This window comes from Amborella trichopoda, chromosome 1, assembly GCF_054954075.1.
Source record: "Amborella trichopoda isolate Santa Cruz 75 chromosome 1, AtrichopodaSantaCruz75HAP2 v2.0, whole genome shotgun sequence".
Taxonomy (NCBI): Eukaryota; Viridiplantae; Streptophyta; class Magnoliopsida; order Amborellales; family Amborellaceae; genus Amborella; species Amborella trichopoda.
Window position 1 is genome coordinate 492752 of NC_142336.1, and position 21920 is coordinate 514671.

General features: G+C 39.7%; 1 protein-coding gene across 1 annotated transcript; it reads right to left on the reverse strand.

Moving 5' to 3' along the window:
* Nucleotides 1-1672: 1672 nt before the first annotated feature.
* LOC18425156 (purin-rich alpha 1) lies at nucleotides 1673-21424 on the reverse strand. Its single transcript, XM_006829724.4, has 5 exons — nucleotides 21041-21424; nucleotides 20857-20904; nucleotides 3273-3413; nucleotides 2875-3117; nucleotides 1673-2159 (listed from the first exon to the last, which is right to left on the reverse strand). Exons 1-5 carry the CDS (start codon nucleotides 21290-21292, stop codon nucleotides 2007-2009), a joined length of 837 nt encoding a protein of 278 aa, XP_006829787.4. The 5' UTR covers nucleotides 21293-21424; the 3' UTR covers nucleotides 1673-2006.
* Between the last annotated feature and the right edge of the window lie 496 nt (nucleotides 21425-21920).

Below are 21920 nucleotides of genomic sequence, written 5' to 3' on the forward strand. Positions count from 1 at the left end.
ATCTATTTTCAAATCTGGTTATAGAAGTTTGAACCCTAAAAATAGTTCAAATGACCTATAAATACATGTAAATATTAAAAATGCACAATCCAGATAACGTTGTGCAAGATACGTTATTTTTCGAATTCGAAATCTTTTTCTCTTTTCATATTCATATATCCTCGATGTTGAGATGATCAATTAAAGGGTTTTCCAATATCAAAACAATCTTTTATGATGGATTTTTTAGATGCACCTTAATTCTATATTTTAAAATTGTAACCTTATAAAAACTTTTTCCAACAATAGTACATGTTCACTTGCATTTAGCAATTATTTTTTGGTGCGATTTCTATAAGGCTGGGACCCTAAACTATCAAAGTACAGCACGTCTTTAAATAGAGCCAATATATGTTATTTTAGTATCAAAAATCTTTATATGGCCTAAAAATTCATTTTCATCTCTAATTATAAAATTAAAATATTAAAAAATAGTGTAGATCAAACAAATCTACAAACACTTTAAAATATTGAAAATTGACGGTTTAAATAATACATTATAGTATACACTATTTCCAATATTTAAAAATCTATTTTTTTATCATGTCCATACATCTTGAGTTGGAAATGATCCAAGATTTTTTAACATCAAAACAGCGAACTTTCCAATATTTAAAAATCTATTTTTTTATCATGTCCATACATCTTGAGTTGGAAATGATCGAAGATTTTTTAACATCAAAACAGTGAACTTTTGAAGTGCAAGTGCGCCTTTGATTGTTTTTTGGCCTCACCCTTATATAAACCTTTTCCTTTTCCACGTCTAGTGACTCCACAATAATGTCATGTCCTACAACAATATTACTTATTAAATTTATATTACTTAGTAAATTTACTAGACATGCGACACATCGTACAAATTTTCTTTGTTATTCTAAAATTCTAATAATACAACAACAGAGGGAACTTACCCCAGTGCCCCTTACAACTAGTAAAATCATCTTACAGTACCAATAAATGTTAATTTTTGTGACATTTAATATTTTAACATTATGCTAATTGCTTTTAAAATGGAGTTTGGTTCTGTAAGCTGTGCCCCAAAACACCAACGGTAATACCGCTGCGATCCTGCAAACTTTTGCGATACCTTGCAAACTTCTTTGTCCCCAACCATGGAATTCAAAGCTAAAAAACTGGTTCAGATCTCGCGATTTTTTAAACGCTTTATACGCACAATCCGAAAATGTATTGCAAGACGCATCATGAACTGTGATTGTCGAGGCTAATCGAGATCATCAATAGAAGTACTTTTTTTTTATAACATCAATTGCTGAGATCAAGATAAGATGATCAATTTGCATGACAATCGACAAGCAAGTCTCCTGATGCTAGAACAAAAATGCAGTGGCATTTGAAGTGCAGCTTCATAAAGTTCTGGCCCTACAAAATACTTCTACAAAGCCTTCCCCATTCAGGGGATAAAAAATGATTACTTTGCATGGAGGGATCTAAATTTTATCATAAACTCACATTAAGTATATCACCTGCTATGTATAACTTCCGACCATCCACTCCGCATACGCGTAATAATGGAAAATTTAGAGCCCAAATCCAAAGTCCATATACCCAAGAAAGTGACCCTGGAAAATATGTAGTCGAGAGGGGGATGACACAATGTTCCCAAGCAGCCCTAGAAACTGAGAGTTAACACTTGAATACCACCCAAAAGCCAAAAGAGAGTAACAAAAATTCAGTCTATGCTGTTATTTCACGGTCGGTATCCCTTTACCAAACGATTCCGCTCTCTATAATTATGCATAGAGATTGCGATTATTTTCCATCAGGGGAAAAGGGATATTATGCAAAACCACACCTCAACAAAAGAATACCAATACCCTAGCAATATTGGAAAAAAAAGGACCCATCTCTTCCCAGCAAGCGACTCAAAAGGAAAAAAAAGGGGGGACTAACTTGAAAGCGAAAATTAAATAGAAACTACAGTTTGCTCTCATTATGGGGACTGTAACTCATCGTTGTGGAGGGTCCACAGTCCGAACATTTGCACCCCCCATTGCTTCAAGACGATCCTTCGTGACCTCAACAAAATGGGAAACCATCTCATGAAACGGTTTCAACCCAGACAAGGGAAGGATGATCGAAGAACGATCTGCTCCAGCCACCTGAGATAAATCACGAGTTAGACAATGACTGCTATTTTTACTAATTAAAAGTCAGCACAAATTTGATGAATGTTGCATCACGATTATGAAAATTAGCCAAAGAAATGGAACTGAATTTCAGGGTAAGATCGTCGTCACATTTACTTCTATCATTTGTGTCAAATATTATGTAGAGAGATTCATAGCGATGCAGTTAGAACCCAGAAGAGAGAGACGTCTTCACCTAATCCAGATTCACAAGAAAAAAAACTCGTTCATGCATGGACGCATGTGCACATACAAGCCATTTTTCAAGCATAAAAGCCGAAAAGGGAAAAGGTAAAGGGAGAACCAATGCAAGAGTTCAAGAGAAAAAAGAAAGGAAACCTAATGAAAAAAAAAAAGTAATCCAGAAGACAATGTGAGCTAGAATTTCAATAGAAAACTAAGCCTCCCGTCCCATCTTCCTGACTCCACCCAACCCCACCACTAACACAAACACGCGACCAGACATTTTCTATATTTATTCAATTGTAACAAAAAGTCCCAAAAAACTGGTTATGTTCAGGCAGAAAAGCTCTCAGAAATACAATTTGGGGGGACAGGAGAGAGAGAAAGGGGGGGCAGGGGGAAGGGAGGGAGGGAGGGATGGGCAGCAGGGGGGGGGGAAGATGGGCATTTCTAGCAAATGTTAGGACTTGCCTTCAGACGTTGCGGTAGGCCAATATGTACATACCTCTGAGATCCTTAGGAAATGCCCCCGGTTGTTGCTCCCAAGGTCAAAGAAAAACCTCTTCTGGTCAACTCTTATAACTTTGGAAATCCCCATGTTCCCCATCTCTTCCGATTGAGGCAGTTCAACTGACCTCTCAACATTCAACTCAGTTGCCGCTACAGGCTCCGCACTGTGACCTGATATGAAACCAGCACCAACATCATCTGAAAGTCCCGCAAGTCGTTCCGATGGTTCAGAAGATTGCTGCCTCAAAATAAAATATGGGTTTGTTAGAACAAGCCAATGTACAACACAGACATAAACGAGAGAGAAGAAAAAGCAACTGGGAAATCTTAGCAGTATCAAAAACCTCATTAACACAGTCAACAAAAAATAAAATAAAAATAAAAAATAAAAACCTGATTGGGCAGAATGTATAAACGGGCAGCTTCATTGATCTCTCCAAGAATATTCCTAAATGCTGCCCATCCCTCATCGTTTGCAGGCCCTGCAGGTACTATTATCGTGCTGCGGTTTCTGTTACCAGATGCCTCAGAAACCTGTCAGATCTTAAACTTTGAATCAGACACACATTTTCTAGGAAAATCCACATCTGGGTGTGTAAATATTGCACAATAGCATAAATATGTTAATATCTTAAAAAAGCTCCCTAATAATCAAGAAATAAAAGTAAAAAAAAAAAGAAGGAAGAAAAGGAACAATTTCGCACAAAAACAGAAGACTCAAACATATTTTAGTAAAAACGAGAAAGATTTATCACTTTTTATTTATTAATTATAAATCACTAATAAAAAAATGATTCAATCAAAACTAACGTCATGGATGTTCACAGTAAGAAGCCAGACTTTGATTTCGGTAAGTTTAAAGTGTTCATGGTTCTAACATTTCTAGATCATTGTCTCTCCCTACATTGAGACAATGGACGCTGCCTAGGCAGGGGTCATTTAACTAATTTGATCGTTGTTTGCTTGGGAGCCATGAGTCAGTGCGGATTGGTGCTATTAGAAACAAATTTGGTCAAATGCTGCTGTCTTGTTTAGGCCTGATCAGCTCCACAAACTCTACGGTCGCTACGTCAATTGCCCTACTCGAAGGTGTCAGATGTTTAGACTCCAGTAGGGGGAACACACTACCAGTCGAAGGGGACTCAAAAATGTTATTTTGTGAGCTCCCGACCAGATAGGGTCCAAGCCAGACCTGAATTGCTGGGTCCAACACCTGGACCCAGAACCGGTGGGTGGACCCAACCTCATTGCCACCCCTAAAGCCTATGTTGGCCATTGCAAGTGTCTTTCAAGCATATTTGGTTAGAGGCAATGTTTTGCAAGTCAATGTTTTGCAATACCTTAGCTGAGACCTTTGAGATTTTGGCTCTTTGTAAAAATTGTATCGGCCTTGTGGGATGCAAGTGAAGCCAACTAGACTATATATTTCCATATTTATACAAAAAGTCAATTTCTTAAAAATAATTTCTCACGAGTATCCTATGAGGATTTTTCTTCTTACCCCCCGCCCCCCACTGATGATGGAACTTTACTGAGGCAGAGAGCATGGCTGTTGGACAATATACAATTCGAACTTTGAAGTAGTCCCTAGAGCACAGCTTTATAACTTTAAGTTGGCCTCTGACATGCATCAAAAGAAGTGATTGCTAGTTAATAACAACTTCTTATTTTCAGGAGGATTCTTACACTACATCCTTGTATTATACAATGATGTCATTGTATACGTAAACGATGAGCTAAACTCTATAACACAATTAAAGAGGCACTTGAAGAAGGTTTGCTATAAAGAATCCGAGAGTGCTGCATTGTTCACTATGCACAAATGTAGCCAGGTCCAATAAGGGTATATTCATCTTGCCGAGGAACTTTGGAACTTCTAAAGGAAGATGGGAAAATGACACCAAACCCTTTGGTTCACCCATTATAGTTAATTCCAGTTTAACATACGATAAGCTATCAAGTATTTAGGATGTTTAGTGCATTGACCTTAGACAAACAGGTATCACATACACAATTCTTATGGTAAATCCATTTATGCATGTCTCAGGCACATTCACAAGGAATCAAATTGAGGCACTCAAAGAATTCACCCAGGAAAGGAATTCTAAAATGAAGAGATAATTGCCCGAAACTCCTAACCTTTTTTTTTGAATCTGGTTGACTAACTCCCAACTTATCTAGTGCTAATTGAAATTGCCCAAGAGGATAGCAGATCTATAGCAGACTTTGTACCCTTAATAGAAATTCTGTGACTTGGCAGAGCAAGAAATTTTTTGTAGTTGGATGGTCCAGTACTGATGAGTATAGGATGATGGCATCCACAACCTGTGAATTGGTATGCCCAGTATGACATTGACATCAATGTTGAGTATCCTATAAGCACGCATTATCATAATAAGGTAGCTACATAGTATCTTCAATGGAAGGACCAAACACAGAGAGAATAACTATCACTTTGCCCAAGAGAAAGTAACCTACAAATTCATTTTGAGTTCTCATGTGATAGAGAGACCAGTCGATGGATATGTTTTTCTTTTTTTTTTATAGGTAACTGAGTTTCATTATCACAAACTCAATATAGGGAATGTGTAGAATAGGACTATTTATTTTTGGAATAAGGAGGTCATAACCATTATTGACCATTAGATGTGAAATCGGGTGGTCCGGCATGTGTCATTTTGCTTTTGGGTATATGTTAATTTTTATTGAGAGAAGAGGATACACTGGTCTAGGCCACCCACAAGTTGGGACCCTATACAAAAACCCTGAAGAGCGGAAAAATAGTGGCTCATTCGGCCCAAAAAATGCAATACAATCAGGAAGTGCATATACAAATGGAACAAGAGAATGGACAGTAAGCTTTCAAAAAATCTGCTGTGATACTGTGGTAGGGGCAGTTGCTTGGATGGCTCCCTGTCTAGGAGTGTGTTGGCTGCAGCGTTTGCTTCCCTCCAAGTATGCCTCCATCAGACGAGTATATCCCTGCAGAGGTAGTAAATCTCGTAAAAAATGTGGTCAAACTTCCATGGACGAGGTGATGATCTACAGGCCCAGGCAAAGACATTTTTGGAGGCTCCCTCAATGAGTAAGGTAGAGCCCGAGATAATATTGATATTTCTGAGGCCTTCGACAAGGGCTACGGCCTCAGCCATGTTGGAATCAGTATGATCTAATGAACGGGAGAAAGAGACGAGTGTGGGGCCGTTGTGGTGTCTGAAGATGTCCCAAATAGTTACTGGTCTGGGTTGCCCAGCAGCCATTGAAATTGAGTTTTATTTGACCAAGTTCAGGTGGTCTCCAAAGGGAGGCTCAGACAATCCTAGCAGGCCTAAGGTGAAGGAGGGCCTGCCAATCCTGATGGAAGTCCGCCATGGAAAAGTTCTTAAAGGGTTTCTGTACTTGGCCCAAAAGATGGCTAAGGCATTGATCTTGTCTATTAAGGCTTGGGCCAACTCCCTCTCGCCTCGGAAGATCCCTTTGTTTCTCTCAGTCCAGATGACCCAGAGTAAGGCAGCAATGGAGGCCAGCCAAAGGAGGATTCCAGATCTATGCTAGGGTGGGAGAGAATGAAGCAGAAGAGGTAAGGGATGGCTTGAGAGTCACCCAAGACCAGCCAAACAATTATAAAAGCAAGCCCCACAGGGCTAAGGTGAGATTGCAATGAATGAAGAGATGAGCGTTTGTTTCTTCGTCCTCGAGGCACATGCTGCATCTATCTGGGATTCGTAGGCCCCTGCACTGAATACGGTCCATAGTAAGTGCTCTCTGAATGTGTAATCCAAGTGAGGACCTGCACTTTGGGAGGAACAAGACGGAACCGGGCATTGGCCCCTATGGCCGGTGGTGAATGGGTGGGATTAGAGGTTGAGATGAGAGAGATAGGTAGAAAGGGGTAATAGTGAAGACCCCAGAGGGCAATAGTGTCTAGATGATTTAGTCCATCCCATGAGCAGGGAGGAAGACAGACTGTTACAGGGCCGAGAAGTTGAGGAAATCGTTGACCTCATGGTCCGCCAGAGGCCTTCCAAGGTTAGGGTTCCATATTGCATGTGTCATTGACCGGGCACAAAGTCCAAAATAAAATTTTTCAAATGTTGGAATACAATACAAACTATCGGATTTTACATCCAATGGCTCAAAGTGATTATGCCCTCTTGTACCAAAAGTTAATGGTCTTATAGTTTACAATCTCATTAATATATAACTGTGTATCCTTTTCTTTACAAAAGTGAGTCTAGGTACACTACTCATAAGACTCTTGACACTAAAGAAATCAGCTAGGACGACCTCAGAATTGGAAACCCGTTAAATGTATCCACTTCCACAATGGATTCTCTCCATATATGGCTAAAATATATATGTATCCTACTGTGAAAACCTCAATTTCATCAAACACATTGTGAGGATGCCAAGGACGTTTTTCCTTATTATTGCACCAGCATATTACATTACTACTACTCGAACCCCCCTCAATAAAAAACTTTTGTCCATTTTTTTATGTATGCTCCATAATCCATAGAGGAGAGACCATGCCTCTGCCCAATATTGGTGAGGGTACTGTTCCGGTCCAAATCAGCCAAACCAGCGGGTTCACCAATCGGACAGGTCTGGAAAATATAAAAAAATGTTGATCTATTCCAAGGAATAGCCAGGGGCCTGCATGTCTGGACATTCCCGATCAAGGAGCCTGGTGGCTCTGTAAAACCAACATCCAGTCAACAGTAGAAGGGTGGATGTTATGTCCCTAATGACTAGACTAGGCTAGGGAAAGGACAAATGGTCCTCATGTCTTTGAACATGGAAGGAAATCACCTATAGCAAAGGGGAGAATAGTCTTTAATCCTAACTATTAGGTGCAGCCTGACAGACATTATGTGATATAAAAGTATTGGACGACTTACAAGTGAAAACAGATTTGACCAAGTCATTATGCGACATAAAAGTGTGGACTATGTGGACTCTCTCACTGAGTAGAAGTAGAATGTCGTGATAAAAATGGCCCTTGGCAATTTCTTTAGCGAGTCATTCACCAAGCACTTCATTCATGAATTTATTATGCCTCGTTTGGATCCTAGGGTATGCCAGCTCACTTATCAAAATACGTGGTTCAGATATACTTGTGATTTTCCACTTGAGGAATATCACTATTTCAAGGAGACCCTAAAAACCACACCATATCTGCCATCAAATATGAACTGGGGAGAGTTGCGTGTGTGTCATTCTCAAAATGAACACCAAATGATACCCCAATTTGAAGGACTTTTATAATAGAAGTCAACAAGTGCCAAATGATACCCCAATTTGAAGGACTTCTATAATAGGAGTCAACAAGTGGTGATGGGTTTCTTCGACACACATTATGTGCCCTAAATGAATGCTTTCATTAATTTTCAAGTGATTGTGGTATGATCGGTTTAATGAATGGTAAAATAGGTTTTAGACATTGACAATAGAAATGGTGGTATGATCAGTTTAATCTCAGTTACTATTTATATATTATTTATTTCTTAACATTGGGGATTCTAATTTCTTTGTAATCCATGGGTTGGACACGAAATTTACCTATCTAAAAAATAATGAAAGTGCATAATGCAATATTCACGTACTAGGTTGCATAGTTTCAAAAAGTGCTAGACGGCCCCTAGGCGGCCATGGGGGTCCAGGCCGCCCAACGCCTAAGCGGGCACCCAGAACTTGGGCGGCCTAGTTGAAAAAAAAAAAAAAACTCTTGAGTGACTGATGACTGATAATGATTAATCCATCCATAAGACCACAATCCATAAGAATTTTGATAATCCATAAGACCATAATCCCAGTTAAAAAAAATATAGAAGTTGAGAAGAGAATTTTGATAATCCATAAGACCATAATCCATATTTTCATACAATGCTAAAACAATAAAACCATACAAGCATACACTGATAGTCTGAAACACTGTAGACTGTACACACAAAACTTAGAGAGTAGAACTAGAAATTAGAAAGTAGAAACTAAAAATAAGAAAAATATAATATATAAAAATTCAGAAAATATACATTCCAGAATACAATAGTCAACACTTAACACAACAGTCAACACTCAACACCAAGAATCTTCAGTCATCATCATCATCAGCATCAGAAGGAATAGGGCCAACTTCATCATATGCATCAGAATCAAGGCCATCATCATCGGAGTCATCTCCCTCTTCAATATAACGTTCGTCGTCCTCTGTTTCTTCTGAATCTTGCCTCTTCCTCCTCTTCTTCTACCTCCCTCTTACTAGTATGTGCAGATGAGGCCCTAGGAGACTTGGCTGCTCTACCCTTTTCTATCTTTTTGTGCTTCCCTGAACTCAAATATTGTATAATTTCCTCCCTGGTAGCCTTAGGAACATTTTTGCACGGGGCAACATCCCCCTTAATACCGGCAAGGTGTTTTTCCAATCGGTAAATGTCCCCCATTAGTATCCTTTCCACAATAATTACATTTAATACGATTTTTGTCATTCGGATTCGGGTTATAACCATACTTCCAACCCGGATCCACTTCTAGAAGAACCTGGAGAAGATATTTCTGTAGAACAAGGCTCATTTTCATCATTTTCTAGTTCTTTTAAATTCAGAAGTTGTCTAATCTCATCCCGACTAGCTTCAAGAACCTTTTTACAAGAAGCAACATTCCTTTTAATACCAGCAAGGTGTTTCTTGAATCAGTTAATACCCTCATTGGTATCTTTTCACAAAAATTACACCTTATACAAATTTTATCGTTTGGTTTTGGGCTATAACCATACTTCCAACCCGGATCATTTCTTCTAGAAGTAGCAAAAAATAGATTTCTTCTACTGACAAGCATTTTGTTCCTGTTTTTGTTTTACAAAACTCATCTATTGCTTAATCTCCTCTATTATAGCTTCAGGATCATTTTTACAAGGGGCAACATCCCCCTTAATACTGGCAAGATGCTTCTTAAACCAGTTTATTTTCCCTTTCGTAACTTTTTCAAAAAAATTGCATCTAATGCAATTTTTGTCATTTGGATTCGGGTTATATCCATATTTCCAACCCGGATCTCCACTTTGACTAGATCCTGAAAAAGATATATCAATATAAAACAAGCAATCTAAAATTTTTTTTTTTGCAAATACTTTGATTGCTCGAACTCCAAACTCCCACCTCTGAGATGTTTTCTAGAGCTAAAATAATTAAAAACAACCTCTAATAGGATTATAAAACTCCAAAATCTAATCAAATCTACCTAGGTGATGTTTAGATCCGTTTTCCATAACTTTGAGAAGCACTTCGATCCAATGAAAGTCACAAAATTTCGTTTTCTTGAGGTTTCTTTCTCTCTAAAATGGGTTCTTGTAGGTTTAGATTTGAAATGAACCTAAAGCCCCTCCTTCAAACCCTTTATATTTCAAAAAAAATCAATACAACTATAAAAAAAAAAAAAAATTTCCGCCCTTAGGAGGGGCGCAGGCCCTGGGCAGCCACCCAGGGCTGGGCTCTGGGCGCCCACCTAGGCGGGTTCCGTACCGCCTATGCGGCCGCCCAAGGACTACCGCCCAGTTTGGCCGCCTAGGCCTGAGAGATCCGCCCAGGCCTTCTGGACCGCTTAGGCACTGGGCGGTCCTCTTTTATGAACATTGCTAGGATGTATTTCAATTGTTGTATGCTCCCTTTCGGACTATGTATTTATATCCATGATCATAAGTCTTTTATATATATATATATGGACAAAAAAACATCGCACCAATTCTATGATCCAAGACGTCGATCCACCAATCCAACTAGATTTTGGCTTGGTCACCGTTCCATTTTTTAAACACTGATGTGCTCAATTTTACCCCAACAAATTTCAATTTTCCAACTCGTGATTATACCCCTGAAAATTTGACTTCTATTGTGGATATCATGTGCTCGATTTTCCAACTCATGGATCATCATCATCATCATTTTAGCTTTTTCCCAATTAATTGGGATCGACTATATGAATCCTGGTTGTCCATTCTACTCTATTAAAGGTCATATCCTCAGTGAGGCCATAAGTCTCCCTTTCTTTTCAGACTACTTCCAACCACATCCTTTTGGGCCTACCCCTTGCCCTTTTCAATCCTTCCACTTGAATTAACTCACACCTCCTAACAGGTGATGATGTACTTGATCGGCGCCACACATGGCCATCCTACCTAAGTCTACTCTCTCTCATTTTATCGCCTATTGGTGCCACGCCTAAATTCTCTCGAATATATTCATTTCGAATTCTTTCCCTTCTTATGTTGCCACTCATCCATCTTAATATCCTCATCTCCGCTCATGGATATACCCTTGAAAATCAATGAAAGTACTAATTTAGGGCACATAAGGTGTATCAAAAAAAACCATCCCCACTTGTTGACTCCTATTATAAGTCCTTCAAATTAGGGTATCATTTGGTGTTCGTTTTGATAATGACACACACACAACTCTCCCCAGTTCAAATTGATGGAAGATATGATGTGGTTTTTAGGGTCTTCTTAAAATAGTGATATTCCTCAAATGGAAAATCACTACTATATTTGAACCATGTATTTTGATAAGTGAGTTGGCATACCGTAGGATCCAAACGAGGCATAATGAATTCGTGAATGAGGTGCTTGGTGAGTGACTCGCTAAAGAAATTGCAAAGGGTCATTTCTATCATGACATTCTACTTCCACCCAATGAGAGGGTCCACGTTGTCCATACTTTTATGTCACATAATGACTCAGTCAATCTGTTTTCACTTGCAAGTTGGCCAATCTGCTTTCCTAACAACAATATGCTTTTAGGAAGACTCTTAGGCGCAGCCTAACGCCATGTTCTCCTTTTTTATTCTCTTTGGATTCTCAGTTTTTGTGCATACTTTTAAGGGCATCTAGAAATTTGCATTTTGTGTTTTGTAAAAGCCCATAAAAATTGATATTAAAAACTTAAAATACAAAAAAAAATAAACACTTTTATTTTTGCATTTTCTATGTTTATTTTTCAAAAGGGATTTTTTAGAAAATTGGAATTTATAATAGTCCTTATTTTAAACATTGAAAATGCACAAAAAGAAAGAAAAAACATTTCAGTTTCTCCCCCTTGCATTTTCGATTATGGCTTTTCTCAGGCTTTTACAAATTGTAAATGCCCTTCAAAAGACCGATTTTCTTCTTTCTTTCTTTTTTTTTCCTGAAATGCTCACGATAAAATTGTATTATTATGGACCAAAAAATTACAATGCGTCATGTAGGTCCATTAACTGGGCACACTTTAGAGATCACATACAAAAAATGGTGCCCAAGAAGGCAAGTCATACAGTAAAGAACTCAAAATGAAACCAAAAAACAAAAATGGTGGAACAGAGCTTCAGAAGATGTTGTTAGGTTCCACTAGTGACCCTTGCAACCACACCCTCCTCTGCGGGTAGGTCCGCTCCCGAGTTTGCCTCCTACTAGGTATGTCGAAAGGAGATGCGAATATGCCTGTAGAGAAAGGAAAGATGCTAAAAAGTATACTCAAGGCACCACAGGCTGGTGGAGGCACCTGAGGTGCATGCTATAAAGTTTTTCGAATCTCCTTCTATGAGCAATTAATCCCCTCGTCCCAGTTCTATCTCATGATACCCTCTAGGAGCACTACTGCTTCCCCAGTAGTCAGGTCGGCATGACCGAGATGACCAAAATACACAAAGATTGGTATTGCCGATATGTTCTCTGAATGAACCCCAAAGCCTTTTAGCCAAGGTTCCCAAGAGAGCAGTTGTCAAAATTAAGCTTTATCTGGTGTGCCTCCAAGAATCTCCAGAGGGAAAAGACCGAGAGCCTAGCAGGTCTGAATGCCAAAATAATATGCCAACTGTTGAGGAAGTTGGAGGTGGCAAGGCCTCTTAGGCATTAATGGTTACGGGCCCAGAGGATTACCAATGTCTTGATGCAGACTAATAGGGCATTTGGATTGGATTCCCTTCCTTTGAAGATTCTGACCTTCCTCTCTATCCGAATAGTCCATACAGTTGCGTCCACTACCACTCGCCACAAAAAAAGAGGCCAGCAGAAGGGCAAGGAGGTGAGGAGAATGCTTGGAAACGATGCGAGACTTGGTGGCACAAAAAGCAGATCTGACCAAATGGTTTCGGCCACCTCGCAGTGGAGGAGATGATCATTGGTTTCTCCTGCTGCACTCTGCACATGGCACAACCGTTGGGTATAGGCAGCCCCCTGCACGGCAACTGGTCCACTATTAGGGCCTTCTTGAGAATAGCAATCTGGCAAAAGGTTAATCTCTCACGGGATTGTGTTAAGCCAAGCTCTTCTAGCCATTGAGTAGTGGGGAGGAAGAGGGGTGGAGAGGTTGTGGAGGGTACCATAGAATGAGGGGACCGATAATAACCGAGGGCTGGTGACCAAATCATACGATCCAATCCTTGCCGGGGAAGATAAGTATTTTGGAACAAGGCCAATAAAGAAGTAAAATAGAGGCCTTCTAAAAGTGGGGCTCCAGACTCAAATGCTCCTCAAAGTGTCAAAGGAGTGTCCCATGGTGCTTTCCGGGCATATTGCTAGGTGGAAGAGAGATAGGAAGCACTCCATTCCTACAAAATATTGGCAAAAGTTATTGCATCTCACTTGAAGGAGGAACTCAATTGGGTAATCTCTCTGAGCCAAGGGGCTTTCATCAAAAGATAGGCAGATTCTAGACAGAGCACCCATCATTCATGAGTGTATTCATTTCAGACGTATACGCAAAGTCCCATGGGTGGTGGTCAAGCTCGACTTTGAGAAGGCCTATGACCATGAGGACTGGGCAATTCAGGAAGATATTATGTCCAAAATGGGCTTTGGGGCCAAATGGAGGCAGTGGATCAATGGTTGCATATCAAGGCCCTATTCAGCATCAATCAATGAAGCCCCTAAGGCTCCTTCCCATCATCTAGGGGTCTTTGACAAGGAGATCCCCCTTCGCTTTTGCACTTGCAGCTGAGGTCTTTAGCAGATCAATAAAGAGGCTTCACCAAAATGGCTTTTTGGAGGGCTTCAAAGTATAGAGTCAGTGGCATCAGATATCGCACCTACAGTATGCCAACGCCAAAATGGCTTTTTGGAGGGCTTCAAAGTATGGAGTCAATGGCATCAGATATCGCACCTACAGTATGCCAACGACAACCTTATCTTCTGTGGTGCCTGTGCACAGCAGATGGATACCCTGTGGGTCTACCTCAAATGCCTTGAACTCACCACTCGATTCAAAGTTAACTTAGCAAAGTCTAAATTAATGGGGGTCGTTTTGGACCACCAAATGATCTTGGCCCTTAGCAGCCAGATTAGGGTGTGGCATCAAAACCCTCCCCTCTAGATGCCTCGGCCAACCTTTGTGCATTGGTAAGCCCAATAAGCAATTGTGGGCCCCCATTGTAAAAAGGTAGACTATAAACTAGCAGCATGTAAGGGTAGATTCCCATTCCAAGCAGTTTGTGTCATCCTCATCAAGAACACCCTATCCAACCCCCAGGACACATACTGTCTCTATTCAGCCCCCCTGCCCATGTAACCCATCACCTAAAGGAACTTATGCGGACTCAGATGATCGTTGTCATATTCACCTAGTGGCCTGGAACGTGATCACTCTTCCCAAGCATAAAAGGGTGCCTCGGCATTCGGAGCCTCAAACATTGCAACTTGCTCTTCTGGGGAAGTGGTTGTGGCGTTTATCCACTCAACCGAAAAGCAATCAGTCATCAGTCAAAAAATAACCAAAATCAAGAACCAATAATGGGAAAAAAATGCAAAAAGAAACTAAATAAAAAAAATCAAAAAGCCCTTAATTTTTATTTTTGCATTTTTCAAAATTCAAAATAGTAATCCTTGAGGTTGAGTCGGTTGCCTTTTGGCCAGAGTTTGATCGGAAAAATGGCCGCAAATCTCGAAGTTTGACTTGAAATCTAGCTGGAGTTTCGGTGCTGTGACGAAGTTCTAAGCATGTCAATTTCCCTAAAGTGCCCGTTTAAGATCTCTAAGTGAAGTGTTTACTACGTTTCAGGTTGTGAAACTTACAGATACCTCTAAACTAGCTAGTATCTTTTATAAACCTAAGATTTGTTTTAATAAATATTCTAAAAACACAGTTTAGGTTGTGAAGTATAAGAAAGGGATTCATAATGTGTTTTGAAAACATTTAGTTTGAGAGTAGTTTCATTATGTTATAGAGATATAGGAAAATTTCTAAATCTTATAGATTAGGTGTTACACAGTTCAACATCTTTTTGTTCTGATAGCATTCTATTCCTGCTAGAACATTTATCCACCTTAAGTCACACGCCAATAGCACCTGCAGCCAAGTCAAGTTCAGTGGAAGAAAGCTTGAGGCAGTGGAAGTGGTGCAGAATATGAGAGGAAAGATCCAAAAACAGAGAAAGATTCAAAATCCAGAGGTAAAAGAAGGAGCACTTGTTCATCCATTATGCCTGAGTACATAACATGATCATCCATTATGCCCGAGTACATCCTTATATAAGAAAACCCTAAACAAGACTTAATCCAGTCTCATCCATCTAATCTAATCATGGCACGTTACTAAAAAAGACTTTAAGTGAATAAAAAGGCATAAAAGACTCTAGAAATACTATTTATGCCCCTAAGTGAATAAAACAACTCAAGAAATAAATAAAAGACATAAAAGGATAGTCTCAATAATTAATTTGCCCTTTCGTGGTTCCTCTTGTAAACTTTAAGTTTCTCTCTCTTGTCTAGATACTCGAGAGCAGTACTCTAGGCTACATCAATCCCCCCTTCCTTCAAAGAATTTTCCCTCGAATTCGGTGGCTTATCATCCGAGGTATCACCACGATATGGAATGATATACTTGACATTAATAACATCGGAAGTGCAAATTTGGGTGGGAAGCTTAAACTAATAGGCATTGTCATTGATCTTCTTCAAAGTTTTGAATGGTTCTACCTTGACGAGAATTGAGATCAAAGCATGCCATTTTACCGCATTCCCCATAAACATTAGATTAATCACGTTTTGGGCCCATTGAGAAATGACATACTTGTAGTCATAAGCACAACACACTTGGTCCTGAACACATCAAAGAATATTCCACCATGAATTTTGAAGCGGCTCAAGATTAATCATGCATTAGCCCTGTGATTTCCTTCAATTCACAGATAATGTTTAGATATCGAGGTTGTCCACTCAAAATAAAATAATGGTTGAAGCTGAACTCCAATATTAGGAATCATATAAGCAACCATTCGAAGGCCACCTTCTAAATTGAACTCACTAGCAAAAATTTCATACGAAAATATCATCAAACCCTTGGGGTGCACCTCACACGATATTCAGGTAGGACATCAAGAAAACAACATCCGTACTGCCACCATCATCTCCTTGATCCCCCTTTTCTTCGCCTTGTTGTTCCCCATAGGGATTTTTACCCATCAAATCATCATCAAAGATGGGATCACTATCAAAGACATGATCACTATCTCCATCAAAACGTTCCTTGCTAAAGATTGGATCACCATTAAAGCTATGATCACCAACTTGTTCTCAACACCCAAATCTTCATCCAGATACTTGTCAAAGACTGGCAGTAAGTCCCAGTCCATAACACGCTGATCTTGAGAACCATTTGATTAGAACAAAGTTTCTCCATGGTTTTCCTCAGATAGACTTCCATAAAACTCTAGGATCTCAACCTCGAGACTGGTTTCCCACCTCTTACTATCTCTATCTGTCTGATCCACTACCTATCTCCTTGAAGCATGATCGTGGAAGAGATTTATGGACACCTCATCTGCCTTGATCTCATACTCCTGAGATGGGACTTCCATCTGTGCCAAACACAGAGCTAGGGCGACTAATCTTCTCATATTTGCAATCCCTTCTTGCGAACAAGCATCAATTGCTTCGAAGGTTGTCGCTTTTCCTCCTTCTTAGGCATGGTTGTTGATCTAGGGAACAAAAATCGATGCTACAGTATTGTGCTACAGTACCATCCTTACTGATCGTCTGGCTCTTATACCAACCTAGCCCAGACCTAATAGCTTAGAGCTAGGGTTTAGCAAAGAAGAAGATAGGGACGATCCAAAAATGGAGAAAGATAAAGATCTAGAGGTAAAAGGAGGAGTACTTGCTGCGCTAGGGTTTTAAATAAAAGTCCATAACATGATCATCCATTGTGCTTGAGTACATCCTTTATATAAGAAAAGTCTAAACAAGACTTAATCCTAGCTATCCATCTAATCTATCATGGCCTTTATTAAAAAAGACTTCAAGTAGATAAAAAAACACAAAAGACTCTAAAAATTACTACTTATGCCCCTAAGTTAATAAAAAGGCTCAAGAAATAAATCATCATCATCATCATCATCATCATCATAGCCTTTAACCAATTAATTGGGGTCGGCTAAGACTCGAGAAATAAATAAAAGACAAAAAATGATAGACTCAATGACTAATTTGCCCTTATGTCGTTCCTCTTGTAAACTTTAAGTCTCTCTCTCTTGTCTAGATACTCGAGGGCAGCATTCTGGGCTGCATTAGGAAGGCAACTTTGGAAATTTCCATGAAAAACTACCTCAATGGTCCATATTGGTGTGAAAAATGCCCAACATATGGAAGGCTAAAGGCTACTTCGATACCATATCTAAGGCTGGCAAGTACGCTCACTTCCCCTTTGATCTTTATGAAGATCTACAAACAGCTATAAGTGGAGGTCCATGGATCATTAGAGGGTGATATTTGATACTGAGAGAATAAAACCCTCATATTGAGTTACCTAAATCCAAGATCAGGTCTACACACATTTTGGGCCAAGCTACTTGATTTTACGCATTATCTATTGATCAACATTTATTAGGCAGCATTGCAATGTCTCTATGGACCCCCAATTTCCATGAACAACGCCTCGAGAGACGAGAAACAGGTGGAGTGCAGCTGTATCTGTGTGGACATGATGCCTGATACCACCCAAACCACTAATATCTGGGAGAACATTAGAATGATTTATGCAATCATTGAACACATGAGATGCTAAAACTCTGCAGGAAGTGTAAGCAGTTGGGTCATAACTCAACACAATGCCCCTCAAGAGAATCCATACAAACAAGAGAAGAACCATCCGAAAAACCTCATAAAAAACAGAGGATAATGGACAAATAGGTAAAACCCAAGTGGAATCCAAACAGATTCATGAGTCACCGTCGACAACTTCATCTTCAATAACCATGGAAAATAACAAAAGCATCCAAACCAGCTGCCAAGGATCAATGCTTGGAGCCCTTGTCAGGGTCAAACACAAACCCATTGGAGAGGATAATGAGGAAACCTCCACCTTCAAACAAGGTCAGCAGATCAATCATACTGAAGCAAACATACAACACCAGCAGTTTGGCTCCCATCCATACTTCTAAAGCTTCTCAAAAGTAGCCAAAATCTGCTGAAATAGAAAAGCCTGTATTGCTGATGAAAAGATGCTCAATGCAGCAGGCCTTGACAGGTTTTGATGTAGAAGCCAGAAAAGCATCCAAATTTATAAATAAAGCTGGTAGTAGGGCTGAAAGTCACAGTCAATGTAGCATAACCGAAAAAGGGCTGAAAGTTGGCGAGGCCAGGCCAATAGGCCAAGTAGGTATGGCCTGTAATGGGCCAGGTTTGGGTCCCATGCAATGACCCATAAGGCCTGATGGAGCCTAATGTTATAAAATTGGACGGGCATGGGTCCAGGTTGTTCGGCCTAGGCCCGACCCAGCCTGAACCTTGGGCTTAGGCTGTATTATCCTCCTTATTTGTGTCCTTACTAATTCACCACATTCCCATCACGAACATATAATGAAAAGTATTGTATCTTATATACAAGTACCTACCATGTTGACACACAGGACCGTATTGATACATATTTTAGTCAAAGAGTTTAGTTTATATTATATACAAGTACCTATCATGTTGACACACAAGACCGTGTTGATACATCTTTTAGTCCAAGAAATTATCCGTCCTCATATTTTCCCTATTGTGGTAAGATCTCTCATGCTTTCTTTTTCCAATATAACACAGATGCAAACTTTCTCTCTACCATTTGATTTGTTGATGAAAATAGAAAGCCTTCCTTTATCAAATGAGATCTATGATGGACAAACATAGAATATTTACCGCATGGTTTTCACTTTCCCATAGATCTACCAGTTGAGACTGACTTCTAGTCTATAGCTTCACTCCTTGCAATTAAGCCCATGATGCCCCCAGGTCAGCCCTTGGGTTATTGATCAGGCTGGTTAGAACTCAAACCCTCACACTTGCAGTCCTAGCTAGTACTCCTCTTTGGACCTTTGAAGGCTTGAAGCCCCAAACACCAAGCCACTCATGCTTCAACTCAATGTCAACTTTTGACCACTGAGACCTAGTCTAATTGATAACCAACAGCCAGCAAGTCATGAGGGTTGCAAACAGAAACTATCCCTAACATTACCCAAAGTACACATAAAAGATCTAGGAAGGATCTACCTAACAAAGGGAAATGCAGCAGGCAAGCAAATTATGGTCCACCATTTCATCATCCTCACTACACTTGAAGCACATGCATGCAAACAAGAGGCTGTATATTGGAAGGTGATTTCCCATAAGAGTTTTGTTGCATGAGAACATCCAACTAAAAGCAAGCACACAGAGTGGGTCCAGGATCACCATGGTAAGCAATCTTCTTGTGTCCGAAAAGAGTTTACAACAAACTGTTGATATCCCTACCATAAAAAAATTCTATGGTGACCCCAAGGTGGCAAGGATAATCCAAGGGATGCTAGTTCCAAGGGGCTACTCAAGATAAAGGATGGTGGGGCTGTTCAATCTACTGGACATGGTCTACAGAATGGAATGCTACCTCCATTACTGGAGGCATTAAACAGCAGTAGACATATTGCATTCTGATCCATCATGGAAGTAGATCTTGGCATTCATATGATCATGTAGGGGCTATTTACAGTATATCACACACTGCATTTTTGCATTGAGAATGCCCAACAAGTCCAAGTAGATGAAGACATAAGATAGGTAATATAATCTAGGGGTGTTAGAATTGATCAAAATTGCCTTTTCCCCGCCAACTTTGAAGTTTCAACTATCACTTTACTTCTTTTGATCTTAATATGAATCAACCAAAATAAACTAATCATGAACAGAAAAACAAGGCTTTATCGAAAACAAAGGGCATATTTGTTTTGACAAGCCAAAATGAGTTTCGCCAAAGTCTGCACTCTGCAGTGAATGAAAGCAGCGTCATCTAAGCACCTACCAAGCTTTCACGAGTTACCCAAAATAGGTATACACTATGCACCTTGCAGTAAATACATGTTCTAAAAATAGAATAGAAAAGTCCACCCATTGTCTGTCTGTCCATCCAATGTTCATAGATTTTAAACACCTCAAGTCCTACATAAACAAGAACAACTGTTTTGGATTTATCCAATACAGACCAATAGTCATAAGACCTAAACTTGTACAATACTCAGATCTGTAAGTAGTAAAAGACACATGCAGTAAGTAGCTTTGCAGTGGACCTGCTCATAAGTCATAATTTGAAAATTGAACCCAAGAATAACAAGAACTAGAGGGGACAATCTCAGATTAGAATGTGACCCCAGCTTAAAATCTATAACATATTTTCAAATTGCAACAAATTTATCATTTAGAATGGATACTAGCTAAATTAAGTAGTCAGGAAACAAAGGGATCTGCACATGATAAAAGCATCAAAACAAGTCAAGCAATTTTTAGAAAGCAATATACCTAAGTAGAATATTAAAGGAGTGATCTCTGAGAAATTGAGCAGATATTCATGACATGGAAACAAAAGTAAATCGAAAATCGAGACAAATATGGGAAAAAGAATTCATAACGAAAGGAACATCCAGAAGATGGAGGCAATTTCAGTACACGATTGCTAAAAAAAAAAATTGAAGCACCAAATGAGCAGAGATTAATCAGAATTACCTTCAAGAATCTTCCTCGCTTGTTCTCTCCAATGTCAAAGTAAAATACCTGAAACAACATAGAAACAAAAAGCACCAAATTACAGATCCCCCTTAAAAAATCTCCAAATTCAAAGGCAATTCTTTCAAGAAAGAAAACCCAGAAATTGAGAAGCTCCAGAGAGAGAGAGAGAGAGAGAGCAAACCTTAGTCTTCAACTGCAACTCCTTACTGGAAGCATCGCGGTCATTGACATAGTAATTGAAGAGATCGAGAAACCATGGGACTCCATCGACTGGTATGATAATGGTTGACCTGGTAGCCGAAGTTTTCTCAGAAATCTTGAGGTAAGTTCCTCTAGGGTTTTCCTTAAGATCGAAATAGAAGAGCTTGTGCTCCACCTGTAGGGTCTTACACACCAGCTCCACATCGTTCCCCCCTGAACCTTCCATGGCCATTCTCCTCGCCCTTGCCCTGCTGCTACTAATTACTCACAAGCTCGATCGATCTCGCCCTAATTCTCTGAACATCATTGATTTGTTTTTAGAGAGAGAAAGCGAGAGAGGGTCGCTTGTTGGTCTCACTCTCTCTCTCTTCTAAGGGTTGTTGTTCGTTTTGTGCGGGTTGTAGCAAGGAGAGTTAAGCGTGGTGGCGTTTGACCACGCCTCCTCCTTCTTCATCACTCTCTCTCTCTCTCTATCTCTCTCTCTCTCACTCCTCCATTTCATCTCTCTCTCTCTCCTTTTTTTTTTTATTTTTTTAGGCTCCCATTTCTCCGCTTCTCTCTCCATCTTTGATTTTCCAAATATTTTAACGCTCACTGCTCCGCTCTTTAACTCGCTGCCTCCCATCTAAGGGTGGCAACCGGCTGGACCCCGGCCCAAACCCGAATAGTATTTGGGTTCAAATTTTGGATATGAATTCAGATCTAAATAGAATTTCAGTCTAAATTTTGGACCCGGATGCAATCTTTTAGGTTCAAAAGTTAGACCTATATCTGGATGTGTCCGGTCTTGAATCTATGTCATCAAGTCCAGTCGGGTCTATTGCCACCTTCACTATAAGTTTTTTTTTTTTTTTTTGAAA

Bases quoted from the DNA above. Each gene is read 5' to 3' on its own strand.
- LOC18425156 (XM_006829724.4), bottom strand. From the start codon at position 21,292: ATGGCCATGGAAGGTTCAGGGGGGAACGATGTGGAGCTGGTGTGTAAG. The intron at 3,118-3,272 runs GTTTTTATTTTT...ATTTTGAGGCAG, and splicing joins TATACATTCTGCCCAATCAG to CAATCTTCTGAACCATCGGA. The intron at 2,160-2,874 runs GTATGTACATAT...GATTTATCTCAG, and splicing joins ATTTCCTAAGGATCTCAGAG to GTGGCTGGAGCAGATCGTTC.